This window comes from Papilio xuthus, unplaced genomic scaffold (genome assembly GCF_000836235.2).
Source record: "Papilio xuthus unplaced genomic scaffold, Pxut_1.1 DF825946.1, whole genome shotgun sequence".
Classification (NCBI taxonomy): domain Eukaryota; kingdom Metazoa; phylum Arthropoda; class Insecta; order Lepidoptera; family Papilionidae; genus Papilio; species Papilio xuthus.
The window spans coordinates 11,253,589-11,279,186 of record NW_013532703.1 but is presented as its reverse complement, the minus strand read 5'-3'; the positions used below and the strand labels follow the sequence as shown (position 1 = coordinate 11,279,186).

The following is a 25,598-nucleotide window of genomic DNA, read 5'->3' as shown; positions in this document are numbered from 1 at the left end:
CCTCGAAAAGCAAGCAACCTCTGTAAGCGTGTGTTATTGTCTGATCCTGACGGACAAGCTCCATAAACGAGAATTCATCGGGTTAGAGAGAAACCTATGTAAGGGAGAATAACATCGCGGACCCATTGACTCTCATTCATCCAGGTTCGACTGTATCATGAATAGTTCTTACGTATGGAGAAGAGTTTTAAAATTGGTAAAGTCTTTCCCCATATGTCACAAATTCATAATTAAATGCTGTCATATCATAGTGACTAAATAATAATAATGATCGATGACTGAGATATAAAGTGCATTCTGGGTAATTCATTGGCAGAGGCTGTTTCGCTGCGCCAAGCTACAGCGAACTGTTGACTGAATCCCGTCACGCAATTAGTACGTTCTATTTTTGTACGAATCAAGTGAATTAATGATTACTTTCAAAATCATTGGCCAAGTACAGTCATAATAGTATAGTGAAAATCTACAACGCTCATTCATAGTGCAACGTAACGAATCATGAATGAAGTCGGGATTTGCAAATTTTACGGCACATTGTGGCAATATTTTCTAATTTCGTGTTGTTATTTTTAGTCAATTTAGTTCAATAAAAATTAACCTTATACATAATTTATAACGGAATCGTTAAACGCTTGTGTTCACATTGAGAAGCGCATAATAATGACGGTGTTATTCAGAATTTTGAGACGAAACGCTGCGCAGCATCGGCGCTCGTTTATTATGGATAACCTTAGCCAAACAATCATTAATGCAGCTTAGTGAATCTTTCGCTATTCTTTTCGATATCAAACTATTGATGTATTGAATAGAAATAAGCAGCCGTATTAAGTAAGAGTTCAAATAAAATGATCAGAATAAGCATGTGCCAGTAAAGCAACCGCTGTAGGCGCCTCGATTTACACTTTCACACATCGACACGTTAATATAATTGCGGTGCGCAGACACCCACAGTGTTGTGTTAATATTATAAAACATTGAGAGAGTGTGACCGCTTTGCGCTTGTAGTTTCTTGCTTATTCAGGTTCGTCAGTGGCACGCAATCTTTCTGAAAATAACTTCGATGTTACTCGTTTACAGCATTATCGTGTTGTAAAGCATGACGAATGATACCATAAGTTATTAGTAATTGATGATGGAAAAATACGTTTTTTTTTGTAACAAATTCCCATCTTGAATAGAATTAGCACAAAAATGAAATCATGCTGATTTAATAGCTCTTAGTTAGTTTTCTAATGGACGCTAAAAACCTATAATAAACCAATTATGAAAAATGTTTGCAACACCTCCTTCGCCAATGGACCGTTGGATCGTGCACTTTTCTTCCAGTACTTTTCCATCAAAACCTTGGCGCATTTGTAAGTCAAAACATTTGAACGTATGTTTGTCTCTTTCTGACGTACGTGTACGCACCACACTACTGACTCGGTCCGCAGGGTAGATTTAGACGTTGAGTAATTGATCAGTTTTAACGAGAATGCCGGCGCCGTACCAAATATTGGAGAAAACACTCGTTGTTATTTAACCTTTATGACTGTCATGCATTTCAGAATGACAATGACCGTTATTATAAAGGTGGTGATTAACTACAGCCAATTAAAAACATGTGCAATCGCTTCATAAAATATAACATTTTAAATATTGTAAGATAAAATTGAGTTTAAAATGTTCGTATTGCAATTAGTTTAGAAATTGGTTAGAAAAATTTTCGCATGCCAATAAATAATATGTAGCTTTTACCTAGAAAAGACAAAAAACGTTTGAGCATACAGTAAAAATGGATTTCATCGAACTACATCCTATTTGCCGTTCTAACTACAGGATGTTTTCCAGATATTCTTAGAACCAGAAATAGAAAATAGGAAAGAGGAAATTATCCAGATGTCTCGATCAAGGACTATTAACGCAATTGGCTCGACCGATAATTGTCGCCCGTTTAATAGAACTGTTATAGATTTGACTTTATGAATGTCAGTGGAATATAAGAATAAAATAATAGCAATAAATATATACTCAGTTTCTACATCTTTATTGGCCGCAAGGCTTATCAATAGCGTTAAGGTAAGGTAAAAACATTTACTGACATTCGATTCTGGTTATTAGCGTGTTATAAGTTACCCATTGCTTTGAAATCGGAGTAGACGAGATGTAGCAAGTGTCTTTTATTGTTCGGATGACGATAACTATACATTCTGGATTTTTTTTTATTATTGCACGTTACGTTTTCTTTTTTTATGATTTCTATGTATCACAATAGTGTAGTTTTCAACACTGTTGTATATTATAGCTAATTTTAATAGAGTACTGAATAGTTAAGTGTCGTATGCTTTTTATGAGGAAACGGTAGTTATTGATAATTCTTGAATAACAAGTTTTAAGACGCTGAAGTGATAATATGATGCAACAAAAGTAATAAAGACAATTCTTCCTATTGTAAAGGAAATAAAATTACTAAGTATCAGTATCACTGTCACATTATGATCAATTTTATTTTATCTTTTCGCAAGTGTAATGAGGCCTAATAGGCTTTTACACAAAACTGTATGAGTTGCTCATAGAAATGATCAATGAATTTCAAATATGTGCGTCTGTGCGTACTTCATATAAATGTTTACAATACAAATTAAGGAAATAATCTTAAAATAAACTAATTTTAAAATAACACAAATTTGGCCAAACAAATAATCCTAAAGTGTTTGGCCAAAGTGCTCTTGTATATCGTAAATGTAATTATGTGCTAAAATTGTTGTACGAATGTGAAGGCTGGTCCAGAAAATATGTCTAAGGTATTATAAAAAATAATATTGAGATAATTAATTTAAACATTGTCAAAAGAAGTATACCTTTCACTAGACGTATCAAAATAAGCTAACGGAGTGAATCAATCGTTTGAGACGCGTATAAAAAGTTTGTTTTAAAAAGGCTTCCGTCGAGAATATTCTGGCAGTTACTTCGTAATTTGAGGTTTTTCGATTTAATATTTATAAAGATGATATGCTTTTGCGTGAAGCAGACTGTATTTATAAGCATTTTATGTAGGTATGCGATTGTCATGCACATGATTATTATTATTATTTGCGAATAGGCATTCTTTATTGCATTTTGACTTTTATTTTTAGATGTTTAGTTCAAAATACCCATTGGCAATTACTATCAAATGCAAGACATAAAATAGAAAATGATTTAATATACAAGATTAAATAAAAATAAAAGAAATTGAATGAAAAACATAACCTAAGAGTAACGGATTATAAAAGGGATGAGGCAGCGTGTGATCCTAAAATAACTCAAAGAATGTACCACAAATAGATTCCGTCGCTCGATGCACTCTCGTTGGATAATCTTTTTTTTTAGCCACGCAACAGCAACATCTAGGCTCTCGGTTTTACAATATACTGATCATCGTTTTGTTTTCAGTTTGATTCTTGATTATCTTTTTTGTCATGTTAAGATAATAAATAATAAAGAGGGATTAAAACTAAATTACTAATTTCTGAGACCAAAATCTCCGTTTAAACGATATGTTTTATACAAAAGATTTTGGTCTTAGAAACAAGGTAAGTGTTTGAAGTTGCTAATTCATAAAATATCTTGACGGGATTTTCCCCTTAGTCTCTGAGAATTTGAGTTCAATATAAGATGAACTATAGAGCTAAATTATTTGTTATGAAAATTATTCGCATACTTTGTAAAGTGGTTTAATTATATTAAAAAATACAAATATGTCAATAAAATAAAGTTAATTTTATTCAGTTTAATGGATGTAATTAAGTTTATAAGACAAGGCTTATGTGATGGCAACTAATTGCATTCATGCATTTGTTATGAGAGAGAAAAACAAAGATAACTAGCTACAAAGTATTTAACTCATTGTTATTCGACTATAAAAATATAAATAAAATTAAAACCAAATCGAATTCATGAACATGGTTTTTATTTGTAATATATAATATTTAAAATATATTAAACCGCATGAAAACTGCGCAGCTAACTCGCTTGGCTAACATTAAATTACCTTATCTTATCTTTCCACTTTCCAACGATATATTATTAAGATATTGCTATGAGTCATATTTCAAACGCGTCAGTGTCTGAAACTTCCATTCCGTGAAGGAAGTGTGCCAAAATACCGTCTATCAGCACCTTCATTGAGCGTTACGTTCAATCGATCTTATCATTTCACATGTAATAAATGTATGAAAATAACATAAAATTAGAGATTAAAATATCATGTTTTCAGACGAAAAATCAAAAAGCGATTGATTTAAATGTAAAGGCACATTTACACGATGCAAGTTTCGTGTCTGTTGCATACAATAAATTGAAGCAATAAATGTCTTGTATGGTCTAAACAACACGTAACATTCTTGATATATTATATAAGTTTTAATTAAAAAAAATTCTTAGTGTAAAAAGGAAATGCAATCATTTCATAACCAATGGAATTTGTATTTCCTGTGGTCCAAGATTGTTAACTCCTAAATTTATATGCTTATAGTGTAGCATCACGTGCAACACGATTCTTGTCATTTTCATTTTGAGTATTCCGTAGACACTCATGATTGCGATAAAGATCAAAATAATTAAATCGCTAAAATAATAAAAGTGTTAAAATTAGCAGAACCGAGTTTTAACACTTTTTGACAATTTTTTTTTGCTTAGCTTCTAAAACGTCCAACACTTGAATGGAATATTCATTAACGCAAACCCGCGCAATACTTGTAAATCAGCCAAGCAATATCATTAGACCTGCACTCATTGCAAAAGTTTTTAACAGCCTTCGAAGAAAATAAATCAAATTGATGATTCATGTGAATAGCAAAGTTAAAAATAGAAGCAAAGAGAAAGTAAAGCAAGGCAGTCGAAGCAAGCTCAACTTGTGTATTATTCAAGTGGAACAAGGAACGGAGACGTTCGATGTCGGGGGCTCGGCTGCGTTGACCTTCGGCTTTACGCAACACCACAGACAAGGCCGGCCGTTGCCACTCGCTGACAAGACATCTATGTAGTACTCGTACATGCAGGTCCCCAACTCTTGTTTATGCAATACTATTATATGTACCGATACGTTATGCGAATATAAGAAATAATTGAACACTTATCAATATTGCATGTATCGATTTACTCATTTGTAATTACAAGAGTTACAGTTTATAAGATGATTTTTCAAGATTTTAAAATTTGCTATCGTTAAAAAATATTGTTATATCTGTATTGTTAAAGAAAATGAGATGGAAAAGAATATGTTTTTCTTGAGTTTTATTGTAGTGGATACATACGGTAAGAAAATAAGGTTTAGGAATTAGTAGGCAAAGACGATACAGACAAAATAATTATCTTACTAATATTATAAATGCAAATGTTTAGATGGACGGATGTTTGTTTGAAGGTATCATAACGGCTGAACGGATTTCGATGACACATGGTATACATGATAATATAACATAGTCTGAAAGAACATAGAGGCTACTAATAAAGTTTTCTTCTATTTCAGCGCGGACGGGGCCACGGGCGACAGCTAGTAATATTATAGATTAATTTATTATGTCAACGAACTTTGAATGAATTCCAGCCTACTGTTAACTAGCAATTGTGCTAAACGGGCACTTATAAAATGTATTTAGTACACGTAACACGCGACTTGCGATGCGATTTGACCTCCGTCGTCCATTGTTTAGTAGTCTATTTTCATTGATAATAAGTATAATAATGCTTGTCTTAATAAATTATGTAAAGATTTACGTAGAGATACGATACCATAGTCACAGATTGCTGAAAAATATAATTATAATACGTCTACAAAAATGAACATCGCTTTGATGTCGTAGACAACAAGTATTAATAATAAACATTATTGTATTTTACAATCATAAATTTATATTTAAACATACTCTACATTTATACATTTAAGCTCTATCATTTGTTTTTTACACATTTGTCTGAAATGTTTTCCAAACATAAGTATATGCTAAAATGGAGTCTCTCATGAAACAGTCAATTTAAAAAGATACAGGAAATAAAAAACTCAAAAATAACTCAATGGTTTAGAATTTAGATAAACGTGAAGGATATTCAGTCAGTCCAGACCTTGAGTTTTTTAACACTATACTAACAGGAAAATATTATCAATTCTATATCAAAGTCTGGTATGTAAATGATGACTGTATGTATTTTAATTTACAAATTAAACAAAATATAAAATCTCCCAAGCATAAAATGAATTAAATTCCAATACTAGAATATGAATTGTTTAAGAATAAAACAAAACAAGTAAACACAGAGTGAACTAGCTAATTTAACTCACTGCATGCTACGAATAACTACTTAAAAATATTGAAAAAAAAAACATTTTTCTGGAGAATGATATAAATATCAGAATCATGGTTAACTTGTACAATATTTGAGTCGTTCTGTAATTGTCCAACTTCTATTAGAAGCACTTAACACTGAGTTATTGGGTGGAGTGCCAACTAACGCGGTTTGTGTCTAATACGAGTGTCACGTTTATCTACCATACTTTTATTCACACAATAAAAAACATCGTGCCACATAGTTAGTGCTCAAGCACATGGCATCGAATGATATAACTTCCGATAATATTCATCAATTTTATAATATGTAAAATTGACTATTTAAAATAGAGAAGTAATTTATGCTGTATTAGAATTGTGTGAAGGTATTCACTAGATAATATTTCGATTCTTTCTTTTTAAAATCAAAGTATAACCAGAACATCTTGAAAAAGTCACTACAGTAAGGTATTATGTGGCTTGCTAAAAATCAATTGAATAGTGGGATCGTTTGAAATTAGTACTTAGTATTTGTTTGGACAGTTACGGTAATAAAATTAATATATAACGTTAACTAGCACATTATATGAAAAACATATCGAGGCAACAGATAAAATATTGAATAATATTCAATATCGATACAATCCAAAGAAGTGATAAGAAAATTCAAACAAGATAGAAAGTGCTGGAAGTCTGAGGAGCACCAATGGATATAAGGCGGTAGCCGAATGTAAACAGCTCTGAATGCCACCGCACCGAGAACACGTTACGATTTATATGTAGTTTTCCAACAATGAGTTGTAACACTTGAAAAACTCTAAACAACAAATATACCCCGAATTTAAAAGTACCATACATCAGTCACATCCAATCAAACAAGTAATTATATTGTTAGAATATAACTTAGGGGCATAAACGTAATTGTTTGTTTTCCAATTTTCTTTCTGTTCCATTGTATAAGCGAACGAAATTATATTTACTACCTTCGTTGTTCGCCTTCTGACGTCTTCGATCAATTGTTGAATGTTCAAATTTCATTGTAGAACGATACCACTGCGACCACCTCTCAATCTGACGGAAGGAACGGAGTACCTCCGTATTTAGCTTACAAACGGTGTTAGGGATAGTAACTTATCGCTTTCTTGTTATTAAATTGCAATTTAAAACTTCTGTAGACTCATGTATGGAAAATTAGAGTTGCACACTTATTTATATTTTTAAAATATATTTTTCACCATTTCAAAATCTGCCATTGAATTTAGAAAATATAATATTCGAACCCATAAAAAATCCATTGTCTTTACAATGTTATGTAACAACATACATACACACACACACACACTGGCGTATAATATCCATGTTTACGTTTTTTTCCTTTCGTGGCATTTTATTGGTATATGTATTTAGTAATTTATATTTACTTTGCAGTGAACTCACGTTGCTAGCGTCGCAAGTCCTGGTATCAAATAACTTTGCGGTAATCTATAATTGGATATCCTTGATCAATGCGTTGTTTGTGGATGCTTACCAAATGGAAAACATTTAGAATGAAAAGTTATATTTATACAAAGGTACAGTAATTACTATTGAAATATTAAATTCAATTTGGTAGAGTTAGTTTTTAGTTAGTAGCGTCTTAATTTTTAAATTAGTAACGGTATAGAAGTACGGTAAGATTTTTTTTTAATTTAAACTAAAAAAAAACTGTAATGTTACATGGTAACACATTCCTTATTTAGAATATATTCGAAAACATAAAAAATACATTCATCAATAGTAAAAAAAAGTTATTACGAGTGAGATTTGAACTCGTTTTTCACTAAATTAAAATTTTATTTCTTACGTCCACTGTATGTGTTTTACGTCGATGTAATGTCATATGACGCTCCGGGGAAGAAGACGAATCGAACTAAACTTCACTGGACAAAAGTCAGTCGTTTAGGTTTTACACCGTTACAAAGGAATGTTAAAATAGTTAATGACAGTGTTATATCAAATTGACCGGGCAATATGTATGTTGAAACTCCTCCTCGAAGCTTAGCGGAAAATTTTTAATCACTATTTTATCTATATTTATTAATAAGATAAGGCACTCCCGGCGAAGCGAGACGCGTGACATGCATCTCTATTATGATCATGTATCATCTCCTTTATCTATTCGTCTCGGAAATAAACCATAGAGATCAATTATACGATAACAGTTTTCACATCACAAGGTCACTGATTCGGACATAATAGGAAAATCTTTTTAATTTTTTTAATTTTAGTCATTCCAGACTCTACAGAACCTTTTACATTTCAGTAAAAATTAAGCTTTTACATGAAATAAAAATGCCTGGTTAGTTGTTGAATAAATTGATTCAATTAACTAAAAACTACTGGAGCTTAAAGTACGCTTTAAATTATACACTAACAATAAAAATTTAGTCATATACAGTAAGAACAAAAATATTTAAAACAATCGATTCGAGTTTAAAGTCCATTATTACACACATGGCATTGGTAATCAAGAATTGAAACGAAAATGATGTTTATAAACTTAATTTGAGCGGAGCGCGCTTTCTTCAGTGTAAGCACGGGTGACGGGTAGCGCCTTGTTGATGTACATTCCATTTAAGAATGTTCGAGAGTCGCGGTAACAGCCAGAGCCGCTAGTAATATTCCATTGGCTTTTTGAATCCGTGACACATGTGAATGTTTATACAGCAATGTGCGAGTGCGTATACATGGTGTGTATGTGTGTGTGTGCCCGTGCACATCGATCGAAGTCGGTTCCCGCGCTTTTTAGTGTATTCTGATAAGATTGTATGGTTATGACGCCTTAGGAAAAAGGAACCTCTAAATACGTATTAAAATACTCATTTAGTAGAAGGCAGAAAACAGTACAAAAATTACAATAAAAAATACTACTGAGAAACAAACAGTAAATATCAAAATAATTACCTAAAGCTTAATTTACCTCCATCGAAAGATGTCGATAAATAAAAATTACATTCAAGTTTCTGCAAAACAAACCGACGCGCTAAAACGAACAAAGCGAAAACTGTATAGAATATTGGCGCGTGCTGTGCGAGTCACGTCGTCGAGTCGGGCAACCTTCTAGCTCGTTTATCTATGACGCGGTCTGATGCAAAAGCTCAAAATGTTCGTGTACGTGAGAAGTCCGGGGGCGCGGCTCACCCGCGCCTCAATGCAGCCGCGCGCTGACCGCACGCACTAACGCCAAGCACAAGGCACTGTCTTCTTGCGCACGTGATTTGGAGCACGCATGTCGCGACAACCTTACGAAATCGTCTTATTGTATCAGAATTATTGAATATAACAACATAAAATAACGAATTAAATATTAAAATCATATCTACCATACCAACCATATAATAAGCGTTCTTCTACAAAAAAAAATAGAATATAACATGTTTGATTGTAAAAGATAACAAAAGATAACTTTAGTCCATTTCATCCGTTAAAACTACATATTTAGAAGTTTCTCGAATCTTATAAGATTTAATAATATCTATTTTGTGACAAATGCATATAAAGAATTAATCGGATCTTGCACTTATGTTTTATTAATCGGATCTTGCACTTTTGAGACTAGGTTCTAAATCTGTGCCAAATTTTGTCGAGACCCGTTTAGCTGTTTTGGAGTAACGAAGTAAAAAACATCCATCCATCCACCCAAACTTTCCCTTTTACAATATTAGTACGATAGTATGATTAGTATGACATGAGAAACAATTGAATTAAACGAACAGCATGCCAAGCACTAATGATAAAATTGCAGCTTCGTGAACTGCGGGCGACAATTGCCCAGTCATTTGGCCGATGTAAACGAAAGGCATGACACAATACATTTGCCGTGTCGTGGATCAGCGTCGCCTGTGCCGAGCGCGTACTCGCCCGCCGCCGTGACGTACGCGCTCCGCCTACATTCCGATATAAACATGCACAATACTAACCATATGCATCGAGCCAATATGACGTGAAACTTTTATTTTTACTGAATCAACGTATCTGAACTTCATCATTTGTTATTTAATTTATCCTACGTCGAATTAACTAAAAAATCGAATATACATATTCACACATATAGAATACCTATAATAATTATATAATTATATCTGGTTATAGAATAAAAATACAATAAACACAAATAAAATGAGATATTCAAATAAAGAGACGGGAATCCCTTAACTGGGGAGACTAGACGGGCGAGGGTTGGGAAAAAAGAGGGAGATCTCTGCAGACATTGATTTTTTTTCTCATTAAACCGTTCTTACGAATATAGCTTCGTAGTTACATTCTTGATTCAGTTTCATTTATTCGATATTGTCGTCCAACTTGATGTCCTTGTTTTGATTTTATGATGGAGCACATCAATTCATGAATCATAAGACCGTAATTTTCCTACACAATGTGATTTTTTTGGTTGATAACAATGGTTTAGTTGTTTTTTAAAACATTTAAGATGGGTGCAGATAAAGATTACTGCAAATTCTTACGAATAAATATATATTTCAAGTTGACAAACGTTAATCTAAAAAATAAACCTCTTTTCGAATATTTTAACATTGTTATACGGTCACGCTAACTATTACTCTTGTCATGTCTATTAATACATGCTAATAAAATATGAAAGTAATTAAGAGCGCAATAAAAGTTTAGCTTGCGATAATATTGAGGCTTTCCATGAGTCAAATTAAAAAAATAATTTAAAACTATTTTAATAAACACGGATAAGAGTGTTTTAAATAGTTTTTCAAACGTGTTGTTAAGATGTTATAAGGTCGTAATTGCGCATGACTAGAAGCAGTTACCGATTCTAGCTATTATGCAAATTTTCAGTTCAGGTGAACATTCAGTCACGGTGTGTTTGTGTGCGTGTACTCACACACGAAGGTATCGACACGAACACCGGCGCAACGCCATTACACGTACGCGAGGGGCGCGCGAGCGGCGCGCGGGGGTCGCGTCGACGCCGACCGCTGCCAACCTTCCTATAAAACACTGCGCTGCCATCTACAAGTTTCAATACATAACTTGAACTCTGAGAAAGCAGTTACGCGCTGCCAACATATTCGCATGTTGACCGGGCCTGAAATATAGTTGAATGTTGTGCACCCTTGCAGGATAACGGCGCGAAATAATATAAATTGTTGTATGAAAACGAACAGTTTTCAATTTATACACGAACCGTCGTCTTACGAAACTGTGTCAAGTCGCGACAATAGTGTTCGCCCGCTTTCCGGCCGCGCTAGCCTGAAGCTTCACATCCTCAAATAAATACGTGCGAGTGATGTGTATTATTTAATCGGTGATTTATCGCGAATCTGGATTATATACAACTTTTACATTTAAGAATAGAAACTGTTGTTCGTGGTGTTATATTTTATAGACATTATCATTTCGACGTTCCTTGACGTTAAGACTTTTATGCAAATTTGCTGAATAGTGGTCAAGATGAGCTTCAATAAGAATAACCCCAACGCCGTTGGGAAAATTATGGGATACCTGAAGCAGCTCTCCACAGATATGGTAAGTTTGCGATGCGTATTATTTCCACTAATTATCATAAAATTTAATTGTTACATAGAAAACAAGTTATAAACAAAAACAAACAAACAATATCTTGCCACACTATTATCAGTATGCAATGACTTTAATATAACTGTAACGCCCGAATTTAACATTCGGCTTGGAAAAGTCTGGAAGTGGCGCGGCGGCGCGTTGCGCAGACCGACTGGCGCGTTGACGCTCGATGGATTTCGTTGCTCGGCAACCATGAACACAGCTTATAAATATTGCCATGCTTTTATATTATTCACATCACTACAACTTAAGATTTATTTTTAATTTTCAAACGATGTTAGAAACAATTTTATTCATGAAGTCAAGGCTTTCAAGGCGCGAATATCGGCCTTGCAAGGTCAGCCAGTCTGCCACTACTGACTGCCAGTTATTGCTTTCCGTATGCGAAATCTTTACTTTCGTTTTTGTGTACATTGCTCACTTCCTGTGTCGGACCGTTACATTACTAGCTGAAAGAAAATTTCTTGTTTGCTTATGATCGAACGGAATTGAATGATAAATATTCGTTATAATTCTTTTCATTATTATAAATTATTAAAATATCTAGTTAAAGTGTTAAAGTTCAAATTACAGTCACGATTTATTCAATGCAAATTTATTCAAGTTACAACTATCAGTTGAAGAGTGCCATCTAGTGACAAATATGTATATACTATAATACGAGTTTAGGTAACCTACTATCAGGTTGTAGCAGTTTAACGTTACTTGCGATAGATGGCAGCAAATACAAAAAATTTATCACTAATTTGAGTTGTAATTTTTTTTATCAGAAATTAATTTTACTATTAAAATTTTGCCAAAAATCCTTTCATATAAAAAATAGCTACCGTTATTATTTCACGAAATGAAATTATTTTAAGGAAATCATAAAAATATGATTGATCAAAAATGTTCATTCAGCTTTAAAGAGTAATGAATAACTAAAAATTACCTCAAAGATAAGAGCAAACATTCAGAAACAAACATCAAGGTCAAGATTGGTACAGAATGTAACATGTTGGTAAAAACGTATAGTGATTTCAAACTAAATACAAAATATTATAATCTGACTATTGTGCAAGTCCACGAGTCAGTTTGTGTTTTGTTATGTTTGTGTCATTTTAGAGGCCATCACAAAAAAAAATGGAATATATATTTACAAATATTGGTTAGGACACTGACACGACACATTGTTTACTTTAACCATCACGAGTCAATAAAATGCAATGTTTACCTAACATTAACAAAGAACATACTTTGTATGTAAATAATAGTAACAAATAAAGGAATTTGAATGATCAATTGCGATCGTAGATATTTACCGAAAGAAGACGTTTCCCGAAACATTAGTTTCGCCATTCAACTGATTTTGATGCTGTTATAAATGAAGACAGTGACTAATTTGTTGATCATGTTTGTTGGCCGAATTTTTATTTCATTCAAATTACTTCACACATTCTCAACTCAAAGTTGGCAGTGATTGTAAAATAATTGTTTTGCATATCTACAAGACATTTTTTCTCATAATGAGTAATCGTATATTACTAACTGAATTGTTGTTTATGCATAGGAATTATATTCACCAAAAATAACAATGAATAAAGCCTTTCATTTTTTATTGATTTAAGTTAAAAAATGTTATGGTATTCTTAAACTATGTAGCCGTATGAAATTTATTCAACTGTACTATGCAACAAGTTTGAGATTAGATTCCTAGCGGAAGAAGTCGAAGGAGTAAGAAAGTCTGTGACAATATACAAACACGGCGCATCTTTCTTCTACTTGCGAAAGACAATTTGCCCTACTTCAGATTACGATTAACGATTACTACTTCAGAGAAGGGATGCGGGATCATAATATTGTAGTCGTCACACTGTCACTACCCCCAAGCATGTCTCTTTGCCTGATTATATAAAACAGTTAATTTGCAAACACAAAGAGCAAAATGAATATTTCCTATCAGACACGTGTCGGATGACCCGTTTATATAAAAGGTCAAGAAAGATAAACAAAATAACAAGAAAATAGTTAGAATCGTTATCAGTAAATGAAATTAATATTACCATATAAGCTTTGAAAGAGGAATTTTGCTGCCTAAAACTGAATTTGATGTCATTTTGATATGACAGAAAGAATTTGTCATAATTTCGTCTACTTTATATGTACAATTTTAATTTATATCAAAATTTATTGTTATATAATGAATGATAGTAAAGAATTACATAAAACAAATACGAATTATAACACTTTTAGCAATGATTTAGAGGTAATTCGAACATTTATAATAGATACAAAGAGTAAAGGATAAAATGACTAAAGGATGATGTTACTGTAAATGTATTTCGATAATCGATCGTGAAATCACACAATAACTATTTCTGATCGCTTCAATTACGGTTGAAAGAAAATTTTTCTACAGGTACGACAACAGAAGAAAGAGTTTATATTTTATGTTTCATAAACATCATTATAGTCGACAGGCGTCTGATAATATCAATAATCGATATAAACAATGGGCCGCCGTCAGCCGGTAGGTCGGTATTCGTGGACAGTTCGCTTTGGAAAGTGCACTCACTATCTTATTCTCAGAACAGTATCAGTGCGAGCAATTATAATATAATAGTTAATCCCGTGTGATGTCTGTGCCAGGAATTGACGTGGTGACCAGGTCAGGGTGGACGCCTTATGTATATCGTTAGGTTATCATGTCCATGCTACGATCATATGGACCGTAGTCAATAAAGCGATGTTTTCTTAAGTCTGACCTCAGACTCAGTTCATAAGTCTTATCTATCTATATGACTGACTTACGCACATAAGATAGTGAATACAATAAATGGGGTATGTTTGCGGATGTTAAATCAGTATTGACCGTTTAGTGGACAAGACCAACCGAGTAGATAGGCCCTGCATTTGAGGGTAAATATTGTATACTATAGAATTACGAATACGATTAACTTAAATAATTAAAATTTGTTCGTTTATCTACAGGGCGGGAGCGAACAAACACGGCGAGGACAAGGAGACGAGGAGCGCCTCTATCGCGCGAGGGGTCCGAAATACGCCAGAGTGCCATCGCGGCCTACGTTGTCTGCGTCTACCACCTGCACCTCGCTAGCGACGTCCTGCGGCTCCCAGGGAACCCTTGCTCCTAACTACGCCGCCATCCCTGAGAACGTCTCCACGGAAAGCAGTAGCGAAGACGAACAGGACTCCTTCGAGAAAACTCGCCGCCACTTCCAACAATTGCGACAGATCAGCTTAGGGAACGAGTTTAAATACAAAATGGAAATGGAAATCAAGAGCGCCAAAGATGAGAACTTGCGCAATTCTGTGCCTTTCGTGAAGCAATTGAGTACTGACAGCAATAAAGTTAAAACTAATTATGCAATCAACGGCGACAGCCAGCCCTACAATGCACCGACAACGCAGAGCCTGTTTCTTTGGACACAGGTAAGATTTATTTTTAAATTCGTTAATCACTAACCCAATGAATAAGTCCTACAAGTAAGAAGCTTGAACAACTACATAATTCCAAGTCGTTCTCGTAGAATTTTAATGGAAGTAATTATGAAACGTAAAATCTACAATAAACGATAAGGGAAACAGTAAACTGAAAATAATTGCTTTAGTGCAAAACATTCTTTTTTACGTTGTTAACGCCAACTTATATCCAATAATACGTACTGTTATGAAAATGGTATTTGTGACGAAAATATATGTTATTTCTGGGATTGATAATTTCTATATTTATACACAGGTAACAAATGTCTTATGTAATTAAGAAAATAAATAGAACATGTATTATTCATGTAATATTTGCGTTTAAAACATGACTAGGTAAAACAAACAAATATAGCTCAAAATAGCAAAGCATTATGTTTGTTCAAGTTCTAGTATGTGTACTAAGGGGTTAAGGGAAAAAATCCATATTTATGGATAGATCAACAGGCGCGTGGTACATATAAGACTTACTCACCCCATGAACTTCAGACCTATTCACGAACGCTTTCAGTAACTATGTCTTTTCAAAATGTAATTTAATATTTAATATTTTTTATAATCACACGTAGACTATTTTCGTTAAAGTTATCATTAATATGTCACCTGAGCAGGTTAACCTTGTTTGTAACAATGTTTGTAATCGCGTAACAGCTTTTTAATATATTTAAACGTTAATTGTTACAGGTGTTTGCCGCTCTGGCCGTATCAATGGGCTCCATGATAGTCGGGTTCTCCTCGGGCTACACATCACCAGCACAATCCAGCATGAACGCGACGTTAATAATTGGAAAAGAAGAGGTAAATTGCTTATATATTTCTAATGTAATACATCCATAAAACTAGATTTCTGCCATAATAAATGCACAATTGTAATATTAATATAGTACTTGTTCATTTGTGAATATAAATTAATAGTATTTCTATATATAAAAATATTAATAAAAATATAAGAAAATATAATAAGCTTATATCTTTTATTTACAGATCGGTTGGATCGGTGGTATAATGCCTTTGGCGGCATTGGCTGGTGGTATTCTCGGAGGTCCACTAATAGAAGGCTTCGGAAGAAAGCTCACTATAATTGGCACTGCGATACCATTCTTCCTCGGATGGATGTTAATAGCGAATGCAAATGGAATCGCTATGGTGTTGGCTGGACGGGCTTTCTGTGGCCTGAGCGTCGGCGTCGGCAGTCTCGCGTTCCCTGTCTATCTCGGAGAAACGATTCAGCCGGAAGTTCGAGGATCGCTGGGATTACTACCGACCGCTTTGGGTAACACCGGTATACTGTTAGCATTCTTTGCTGGTATCAAGCTAGACTGGAGACATTTGGCATTTTTGGGAGGTGCCCTGGCTATTCCCTTTTTCCTATTGATGCTTATTACGCCAGAAACGCCACGTTGGTATTTTACTAAAAATCGCGTAGAAGACGCACGCAAAGCGCTGCAGTGGCTGAGAGGCAAAAATGTTAATGTTGAGAAAGAAATGCGAGAACTGACACGATCACAAGCTGAAGCAGATCTCGTACGCGGGAACCAATTCAAACAACTCTTCGCTGTGAAATATATACCAGCAGTGCTCATCTCTTTGGGGCTAATGTTCTTCCAACAACTGAGCGGCATCAACGCAGTCATATTTTACGCTTCAACCATCTTCGAATCAGCGGGTAGTAACATCGATCCGCAATTATCATCGGTTATAATCGGCGTCGTTAACTTTATATCTACTTTCATAGCGACAGTACTTATCGACAGACTTGGAAGGAAAATACTGTTGTACATATCTTCAGTGTCAATGATTTTGACCTTGGTGGCATTGGGGTCTTATTACTATCTTCAAAACGTCGGAGTTGATGTCAAACCATACGGATGGCTGCCACTCGCCTGCCTCATAATATATGTACTCGGATTCTCTATCGGATTCGGACCCATTCCTTGGTTGATGCTTGGAGAAATTTTGCCCTCGAAAATCCGTGGAAACGCTGCGTCATTGGCGACAGGCTTCAACTGGACCTGTGCTTTCATCGTGACCAAGACATTCCCAAATATAATCGAAGCTATATACATGCATGGCACTGTTTGGTTGTTCTCTGTTATCTGTCTCATTGGACTGTTCTTCGTGATTTTCTTCGTACCGGAAACCCGTGGCAAGAGTTTAGAAGAGATTGAGAAAAAACTGACGGGAGGTTCGGTTAGAATTCGAAACATTAACGGCAACAAACATATGCAAAACGGCTGTTAAGAAACAGAATAGGAATGTTGTAAGTCGAGTGTGGTTTATGAAAAGGGTTGAGCTCGAAAGCTTTGTAGCCCATTATTTCGATTGTGATTTAGGTACAAAAGAGGGGAGTGATGCTACACGTAATGTGTACGCAGAAGACTGACTTGGATTGTAATCATTTATTTGGTACAGTATACAGTAGTTTAGTGACGCACTTATATTTAAGTAAATTATAGTTCCTTTAGAATTAATTTTTATGGTAAAATAACTTCACTAATATGAATAGGGTAAATTAATCATGTTTACTAAAGAAAAGAATCTCGTTTGTGGTTCCAATGTTAGCCCAGTATGTTTCAAATGTTGTACTAAACTTTGAAATTTTTAACGTTTTAGATGTTTCTAAACCATATTATATACTTATTCTTAGACTATAAATTATCACATACCATAAAAGAACATGACATAACTAAGGTTAAAATTATTGTACTTTACAAACTAGTAACTACTAAATGTATGTGAATGGTTGATTTAATTAAAAAGTAAAGGCGCTGTCGCATAATTAACATAAGGATAGAATATTACGAAATGTTTTCGTATATTACGGGAACATTATTTATTTATATTTGTTACTATTTTCAATAAAAAAGAATGAAACTAATATATGATTTTTATTTCAACATTCCTACTTATTAAAACTTTGTTACTATAAAAGGTTTCTTTAATATAGAAGCGAGTTAAACCTAAACTTTATTCAGAACATTCATTTGTCATTCAGACAATATATTATTTTTGTTATTACCCGACTTATAAGAGGGTAAAGTTTTATGGGGGTTTGTATGTATATTCCTTTGTTATGGCCTAGAGCCTAAATGACTGAACTGATTATGACGAGTGAGGTATCATTCGATTTGTCTTCTTCACCCGAGTGTGATAGACATTAGATAAATGGGCACAAAACAGAAGGCGTAAGATATAAAATTCTAAGTTAGTGAAAAACAAGTTCGCATCTTACTGGCCATAACTTTTTTTACTTTGTTAAATCATTTTAGGATATTTTCGAGTATATTCTAAAATAAGAAAATTTTAAATAAATCATTACAGTATATATTATTGAAATTAAAAAATAAAATGTTTTTTGAAATACAGTCAACAGATGTCGCTATTTTATCCATTAGGTTATTTCATGAGGATGTTTCGACTGTGTAAACCGTACCATTTAAGAATACATATAACAAATGATCATATAACTAGCACTATCTAGGTTTGAGTTAGTTTACAAAGCGTAGTTAATAATGTGTGGAATTTTAATAGCCATTAACTGGTTAATGGCAGCACAAGAGGGGTGAGCGTTACTTGCATGTTTTATTACTTGTATTTGAACGATAAGAAGTGATGTCTACGGTAGTGAACAGGACCTATCGCAGATGATATCTTCAATAACTTGATTTTTAAGATTTTTTCAAGATGTGTACGCAGTCAACCAACCCGCACTTTGTCTGGGTGTTTTATGGTCTAGTGACCCATAATTTAGATAGGCTCCGAGCCCTTGAATGTGAATATATGACCTGAAGATGATTGATTTAACTTTTTATTTAAAATTGATTTTTTTTTTTAAAATTGGATGGATGAAATTATACTTCGTTACTTATCCTTTTCGATGTTTAAACATCTCAATACGATTGGAGATGTTTAACATAATAAGACTTTGACTAAAAATGAATAAAAATATATAGTTTTAATAAAAATAATGCAATGAAGATTTGCGTGACATAAAAGTTGTATATTTCCTGCGCATGGGCACGCACATTAATCAATTTTACAGGTGTCAGCTGCACATTAGCCGGTGATTTCCAACACAACGTGTTCTCTACATACGTTGCATATGTGACATCTAGCTTCATAACATTCTTGATTACGTTAATAAATCCTGTTTACTGAATGTTCGTCAAGCGCGCAGTTACATGAAGCACGTGTGGAAAGAAACTTACGACTGGTCTCTACTGTTATATCCTCCATAAACTTCATATATGCATTACACAATATGAAGAATAAATTCTTATATCGTATTTTTACAGTACTGAAAAGAAAAAATCTTACGCTTTTCATTGTCTAATTCGCGAGTGAAAAATGACAATAAAAGTTAAATGAGATTATGTTCAAAAGATTATCAAAAGAAACGCAGCGGAGTATTTTACATGAATCGTAAGCTTTTTAGTTATGAAGAATTAGGCTAATTTGTTATTTTCTTATTTATAACTATTCCACCGAAACTTCTCTGAAACAACATTGTTATTTCCAATTTTTAAAACAGAATGAACGGAATAAACATATAATTTACGAAAACACACGTATAAAGTTAGCTTTAAAGCTTTACTCGTGCAATTTTTTTGTCTATTCATTAAAATTATGATCCCGAGTCACGAGACAAGCCAATCCTATTATTAGCAGCTTTAAGCGAAAATAATTAAAGTAAAATGTTTGTGCTAGATTTTTTAATTAAAAAAGCTTTCAAGTATTATCACTACTACTATTATTATTAATCACATCATACCAATAAGGTAATTCTGACTAAAAATAAACTGTTTAAACTGTAAATTATAATACGTATCAAATGTTTTATTTAAAGTAATTTGATATTTACAGTCCGCCACGCCTAGAAAATGTTAACATTAAAAGTGCAAAAAATAGAGCGTTTCATAACTTTACGCCCATTATACTTATCCAACATAGCATAAGTTTTACGAACCGTGCAATATCAGTAATCGGAATCAATATTTGTTTCACGTAGTAACTTGCTAGATTGCGTACACAATTAAAAGAGATGAATTTGAATTTAAATCGTAATATAGACAATAACAAAATCGTAGCTTTCAGACGTCAATTCACATCTCACACATTGTTTTGAATCGCATAGCCTCGAAAGCCAATCAATTTGAGTTCGTATAAATCGCGGCGACAGCATGGAGACGCTATTTCTTCAGCCGTCTGTGCCGGCCGAGTGCAGTGCGTTTACAGACATCGTTTAGTGAACAACTTTCCTATGAAAAGTGAATACGAATAATAAAAAATGAAGATTTTAATGAGAGCTGACACTCATTACAGTATTGTGGTTAGGGATAGTGAATATGAAAAACCTAAATATACTTGTTCCCAGGTCTGTATGAATTAACTTAAAAAAAGGTTTTTTGATGAACAATGAACAATAAAAATAGAAAAAAAGTTAATGTTTAATTATGTTTTGTTTTCACTAATCAATGTAAATTAAAACTAAACTAAATCAAATCGAATAGGAATTTACAGTTCTAGGAAATATAAGGAAAATGAGAAAAAAAATGTAATTGTTTCGTGAAAGCATTTGACCCGGCTTTGATCATTTGACAAAACGGGAAGATTTCTCAGAACAATTATGAATTTTGCCCACTTATACATAAAACAATTGAAATGGTTAATGCGAATTTGAAACAGTAATTTATGCCAGTTGGTGCTTTATTAAAGGACGAGTACGGTCGGTCACAATTAATAAAGTGCTCAAGATTGTATCAGTGTAAAAAGTAAACTCGTCTATTTTCAAAATAAGAATGTAACATTACATATAAATACATACATTGCACGCATTTAATTTTCACGCATAACCTTTTTATCAAAATATATTAAAATATTTTTGACGTCATTTGTAACACGTGCTTAGCCAGTGAAAACCACCTGTAGCTGTACCACATAACGTAGTTGAAATCTTTAAATTTTAAATTGAATTTACTTTTTTCGTTTGTCTATAGATGAGATTAGTACCCGTAATTAACAATCTTTGTAATTAATTCGACGAAAATTAAAATTAACTGCTAGGACCCTATAATATAGCAAAAACTTTAAAAAAGCTCAGCGAATGTCTTATACCATCGACACAGTGAATATCTGAGTTCGTTACGATACTATCTAGTCTACGAATGTGTGAGTGGAAACAATCAGAGACGATGATTGCTTAAATTGGTCGTAGGCGGAGCGCGCACACCTCCATCTTTAACGTCATACAGTTAGATAACATTGATACAAATGAGTCCAGTTAATGTCCATACGCTTATTGAAGATCAATTTATGAAAAATATTTTAAATAGAAACAATTTAACCACATGTATGCATAACGCTGCACAAAGTTTTAAGCATCCTGTCAAGTTTGGTAAACCACGTTTGAAGTTTTCAAAACAAGGACTTCCAGAATACATTGTTTTCTACGCCAAGAATAACTTTGCTTGCTTTACGATAGGAAATATTGATAGTGATCGGACACCGGCAATATAACGATAAACAGACTACCGGCAAGAATAATCAAGCCAAATGGAGAAGTATTATTATTTTTTTTAAATTACAGGTTCTAGCCGCAGTGGCCGTTTCTATGGGATCAATGATTGTAGGGTTTTCCTCGGCTTACACATCGCCAGCTCTGGTTACTATGGAAAACAGCACTTCTATATCAGTATCAGAAGAACAGGTGATAATTAAATTAATGGCTACATTTAATTTTTATTATTTGATATTGCAACACCAATAATTAACAATGGCTACAGGCACGCGGTACAATCACATAAAGTCTATGGAAATACGTTATAATTTCGTAGAAGATATAAATCAGTTACAATTAACTTCTTCTGTCACGCTTAATTAATTGACCATGACCTCAGAATCATCGTCATCGTCGTTATCGAGCGTAAAATGCTGTTTATGTTTTTTAAATAATAATCTTGCAAGATACAAATCTTGCCTCTTCCAATTTCAATTTTTTTGCAATTGTATAATTCTCTGAGATTATATCATAATGAAATGAAATGTTTTCAGGCAAGCTGGGTCGGCGGGTTGATGCCTTTAGCAGCGCTTGTGGGAGGAGTAATAGGAGGCCCTCTCGTAGACTACATCGGACGTCGCAGAACTATTCTGTTTACCGCTGTTCCTTTCTTTATAGGATGGATCCTAATAGCCACAGCGAAGATTGTACATTTAGTTCTAGCTGGTCGAGCAATATGTGGCCTTTGTGTCGGTATCGGCTCTTTAGCTTTCCCTGTATACCTCGGAGAAACTATACAACCAGAGGTTCGCGGTACACTCGGTCTATTCCCAACGGCCATAGGAAATATTGGCATCCTGATTTGTTACGTCGCCGGAAAATATCTTGACTGGTCACAACTTGCTTACTTAGGATCATCATTACCGATTCCATTTCTAATACTAATGTTCATGATCCCGGAAACACCTCGATGGTACATCTCGCGGGGACGGACTGAAGAAGCTCGTAAAGCTTTGCAATGGCTTCGGGGACCAAACACTAAAATCGATAACGAAATTCGGGACATCGCTTTATCTGACGCAGAAATAGGCAAAGAATCTTCAGTGGCTGAACTATTCAGCTTAAAATATATGAAATCAATATTCATCTGTTTAGGCTTAATGGCTTTTCAACAACTATCCGGTATAAACGCTGTAATATTTTATACGGTTAAAATATTTAAAATGTCTGGAAGTTCTATTGACGAGAACTTATCAACGATTATAGTAGGATTGGTAAACTTTATATCGACGTTTATTGCTACAGCACTGATCGATCGTGCGGGTCGCAAAATGCTGCTATACATATCTTCGGTCACCATGACTGTCACACTGATAGTATTGGGTACATTTTTCTACGTACGTGATACTCTAAATATGGATGTTTCAACATTAGGATGGATTCCACTTACAAGTGTCATGATTTATCTGTTAGGATTTTCATTGGCCTTTGGACCAATCCCATGGCTTATGATGGGTGAAATATTGCCGGCGAAGATCAGAGGTGCCGCAGCATCTATATGCACTGCATTTAATTGGCTTTGTACATTTACAGTAACAAAAACTTTCCACAATATTATCGTGGGTATCGGACCATCTGGAACCTTCTGGTTATTCGGTTCAATATGTTTTATTGGTTTATTTTTCGTAGTCGTTTGTGTACCAGAAACTCGGGGTAAAAGTCTTGAACAAATAGAAAATAAAATGACTGGCAGAAAAACTACTAGAACAAGAAGAATGAGTTCTATCGCTAATATCAAACCTTTACCCTGTGGTTGTTAATGTAGGATAATATTGTATGTTTGTATGTCAAGGCTCACTATATGGAGTTTTTTATATACTTAATTAGTAATTACTTAAATTATGTGGACTGCATACTTACTCAATAGAGATGGTATGCATGATGGGGGTTGACACATTTATTATATAATTAGACAGAGTAAATAGTTATAGACGGCATTGTACTAGTAAGCAATACATGATGTAGAAATGAAATAAGACAAAAGCAAGCAAGCAAAAGAGTGAGAAAGCAACATTTTTTACCTTTTATGATGTTACATCATACTGGTATTTTAGAAATGAATTTTGTATGTAGAATTTTAAGAGTGATAATTTCTAAACATATAATCATACAAGTTTGATATCTAGTGATATATAATTGTAATTTTTATAATCATTAGTGCCAATTTGATCACAGAAGTCTAAGGCATGCAAATTTAAAGAATAATTTAAAAATTTAAATTGTATAATTATCATTATTGCAAAGGATTTTTAAGCATCTAAATTGATCCAAAAATATTCCAAAGACATGTTTCTTTAGGAATAGACCCAATAATTTTAGGTTCAGTGTCAAATATGGAGATGAAGTGGTACAAAGAAATTATAATCTTGTATAAAATGGAAGTCTATAAAAACTATGCATTTATGTTATTATATCATATTTAAATTTAGAAATAATAAGTAATTTATTAAATAAGAGACAAAAAATTCAATTAATTTGATTACTTACAAATATTTATAAATAGTTTACTGTCAAGAATTTTCTTGTACTTAGCACTTAAATCTATCAAAGAACATTGTTTATTGTATTTACTATAAGAATATATTAAAATATATATGTTATCAATAAAAACTTTAACATATATTATATTACTTAATGTACCATCTGTGTAGTTTACTTAACTATTCTATCATTTATGCAAAATAAAGATTTGATTAGAAATGGAACACAGTACATCTTCAACTACTTAAAAAATTAACAACAAATTGCCTCCTTTTTAAAACTAGAATGGTTTTAAATTTATATCTATGTTTCTTTTATCACACTCACTGAAGACATGCCCTCTAATAAAATGAAACTAATTCACCACCAGAACAACTACATGTAGGTTGAGGTGATTTAAATTTGTTTATAACCATATCTCATGTAAGGCCTAATAATTTACAGCAACATATAAATCCTATATACTCCTAGTCCTAGTCCATTCCAAGATGTTTTTTTGTTATGCTTTGCTCTACTAATGGGGACCTATAAGAACATTACTAAGATGTTGTTAAAATAATCAGCCAGAAACCTATTAGTACACAAAATTTGTGATAGGCTTACCAGAAGGGGGTATTTTTAAATTTTTAAATATTTTAAAATATGATGACATAAAAGTTTATGAATTAAGCTGATATCGTAACAGTAAGATAATTAAAACATAGTTTTTCTTTTTACTTACCCATCACTTGAACGCGGCAAATAGCACAGGTGTCGCATTCTACATCCCAGCTCCACATAGCAACAGCATTCCACTTTTTGAGAGTAAACATTTTATCTGATTTTTGTCCTTCACCATCCCCACGGTCTAATGCGTCGCAGTCTTCTCCCGACATTTTACGAAAAAAGCGAAAATTTAAAAACCTCAAAGTTATTTGTTTGTTGTAGTGTTGATGTCAAAGTCAAACTGTCAGCTGTCAAACAACTTGTCAATTCATTGTTAAACCGTTTACGAAGAATGATACTCAATTATAAACTATTGTTTTAATTGTAATTGTAACTTCTTTGTTACCAAAATAATTAATAAAAAATTCAAAGTTAAAAAATTAAACTTGTCTTTTGATTATTTTTCTTTTGCATATCTGCAGTTTGTGTGGTTCAATAGTCACACTTGATCATGTTGACTTCTGTAGTAAGCAAAGTTTTTCTCTTTATTGTATTTG

At 33.4% G+C, this 25,598-nt stretch overlaps 3 protein-coding genes across 4 annotated transcripts in view; 2 read left to right on the top strand and 1 right to left on the bottom strand.

Moving 5' to 3' along the window:
- Window positions 1-25,336, bottom strand: part of Roc2 (Regulator of cullins 2) — a 30,662-nt gene extending 5,326 nt beyond the window's left edge. The window contains exon 1 of the mRNA XM_013321091.1: window positions 25,118-25,336. Coding sequence (XP_013176545.1) covers window positions 25,118-25,271 — 154 coding nt within the window. The 5' untranslated portion in view covers window positions 25,272-25,336. The remainder of the gene's footprint in view (window positions 1-25,117) is intronic.
- Tret1 (trehalose transporter BmTRET1) lies at window positions 11,306-18,237 on the top strand. 2 transcript variants are annotated; one of them, XM_013321088.1, is made up of 4 exons: window positions 11,306-11,822; window positions 14,847-15,308; window positions 16,044-16,157; window positions 16,344-18,237. In XM_013321088.1, exons 1-4 carry the CDS (start codon window positions 11,748-11,750, stop codon window positions 17,598-17,600), a joined length of 1,908 nt encoding a protein of 635 aa, XP_013176542.1. In that variant the 5' UTR covers window positions 11,306-11,747; the 3' UTR covers window positions 17,601-18,237. The 2 variants fall into 2 exon arrangements, with proteins under 2 accessions (XP_013176542.1, XP_013176543.1); XM_013321089.1 differs by lacking the exon at window positions 11,306-11,822 and adding an exon at window positions 14,670-14,774.
- On the top strand, window positions 20,569-24,010 carry LOC106124428 (facilitated trehalose transporter Tret1). Its single transcript, XM_013321090.1, has 3 exons — window positions 20,569-20,733; window positions 21,946-22,065; window positions 22,410-24,010. Exons 1-3 carry the CDS (start codon window positions 20,647-20,649, stop codon window positions 23,673-23,675), a joined length of 1,473 nt encoding a protein of 490 aa, XP_013176544.1. The 5' UTR covers window positions 20,569-20,646; the 3' UTR covers window positions 23,676-24,010.
- Window positions 25,337-25,598: the final 262 nt, after the last annotated feature.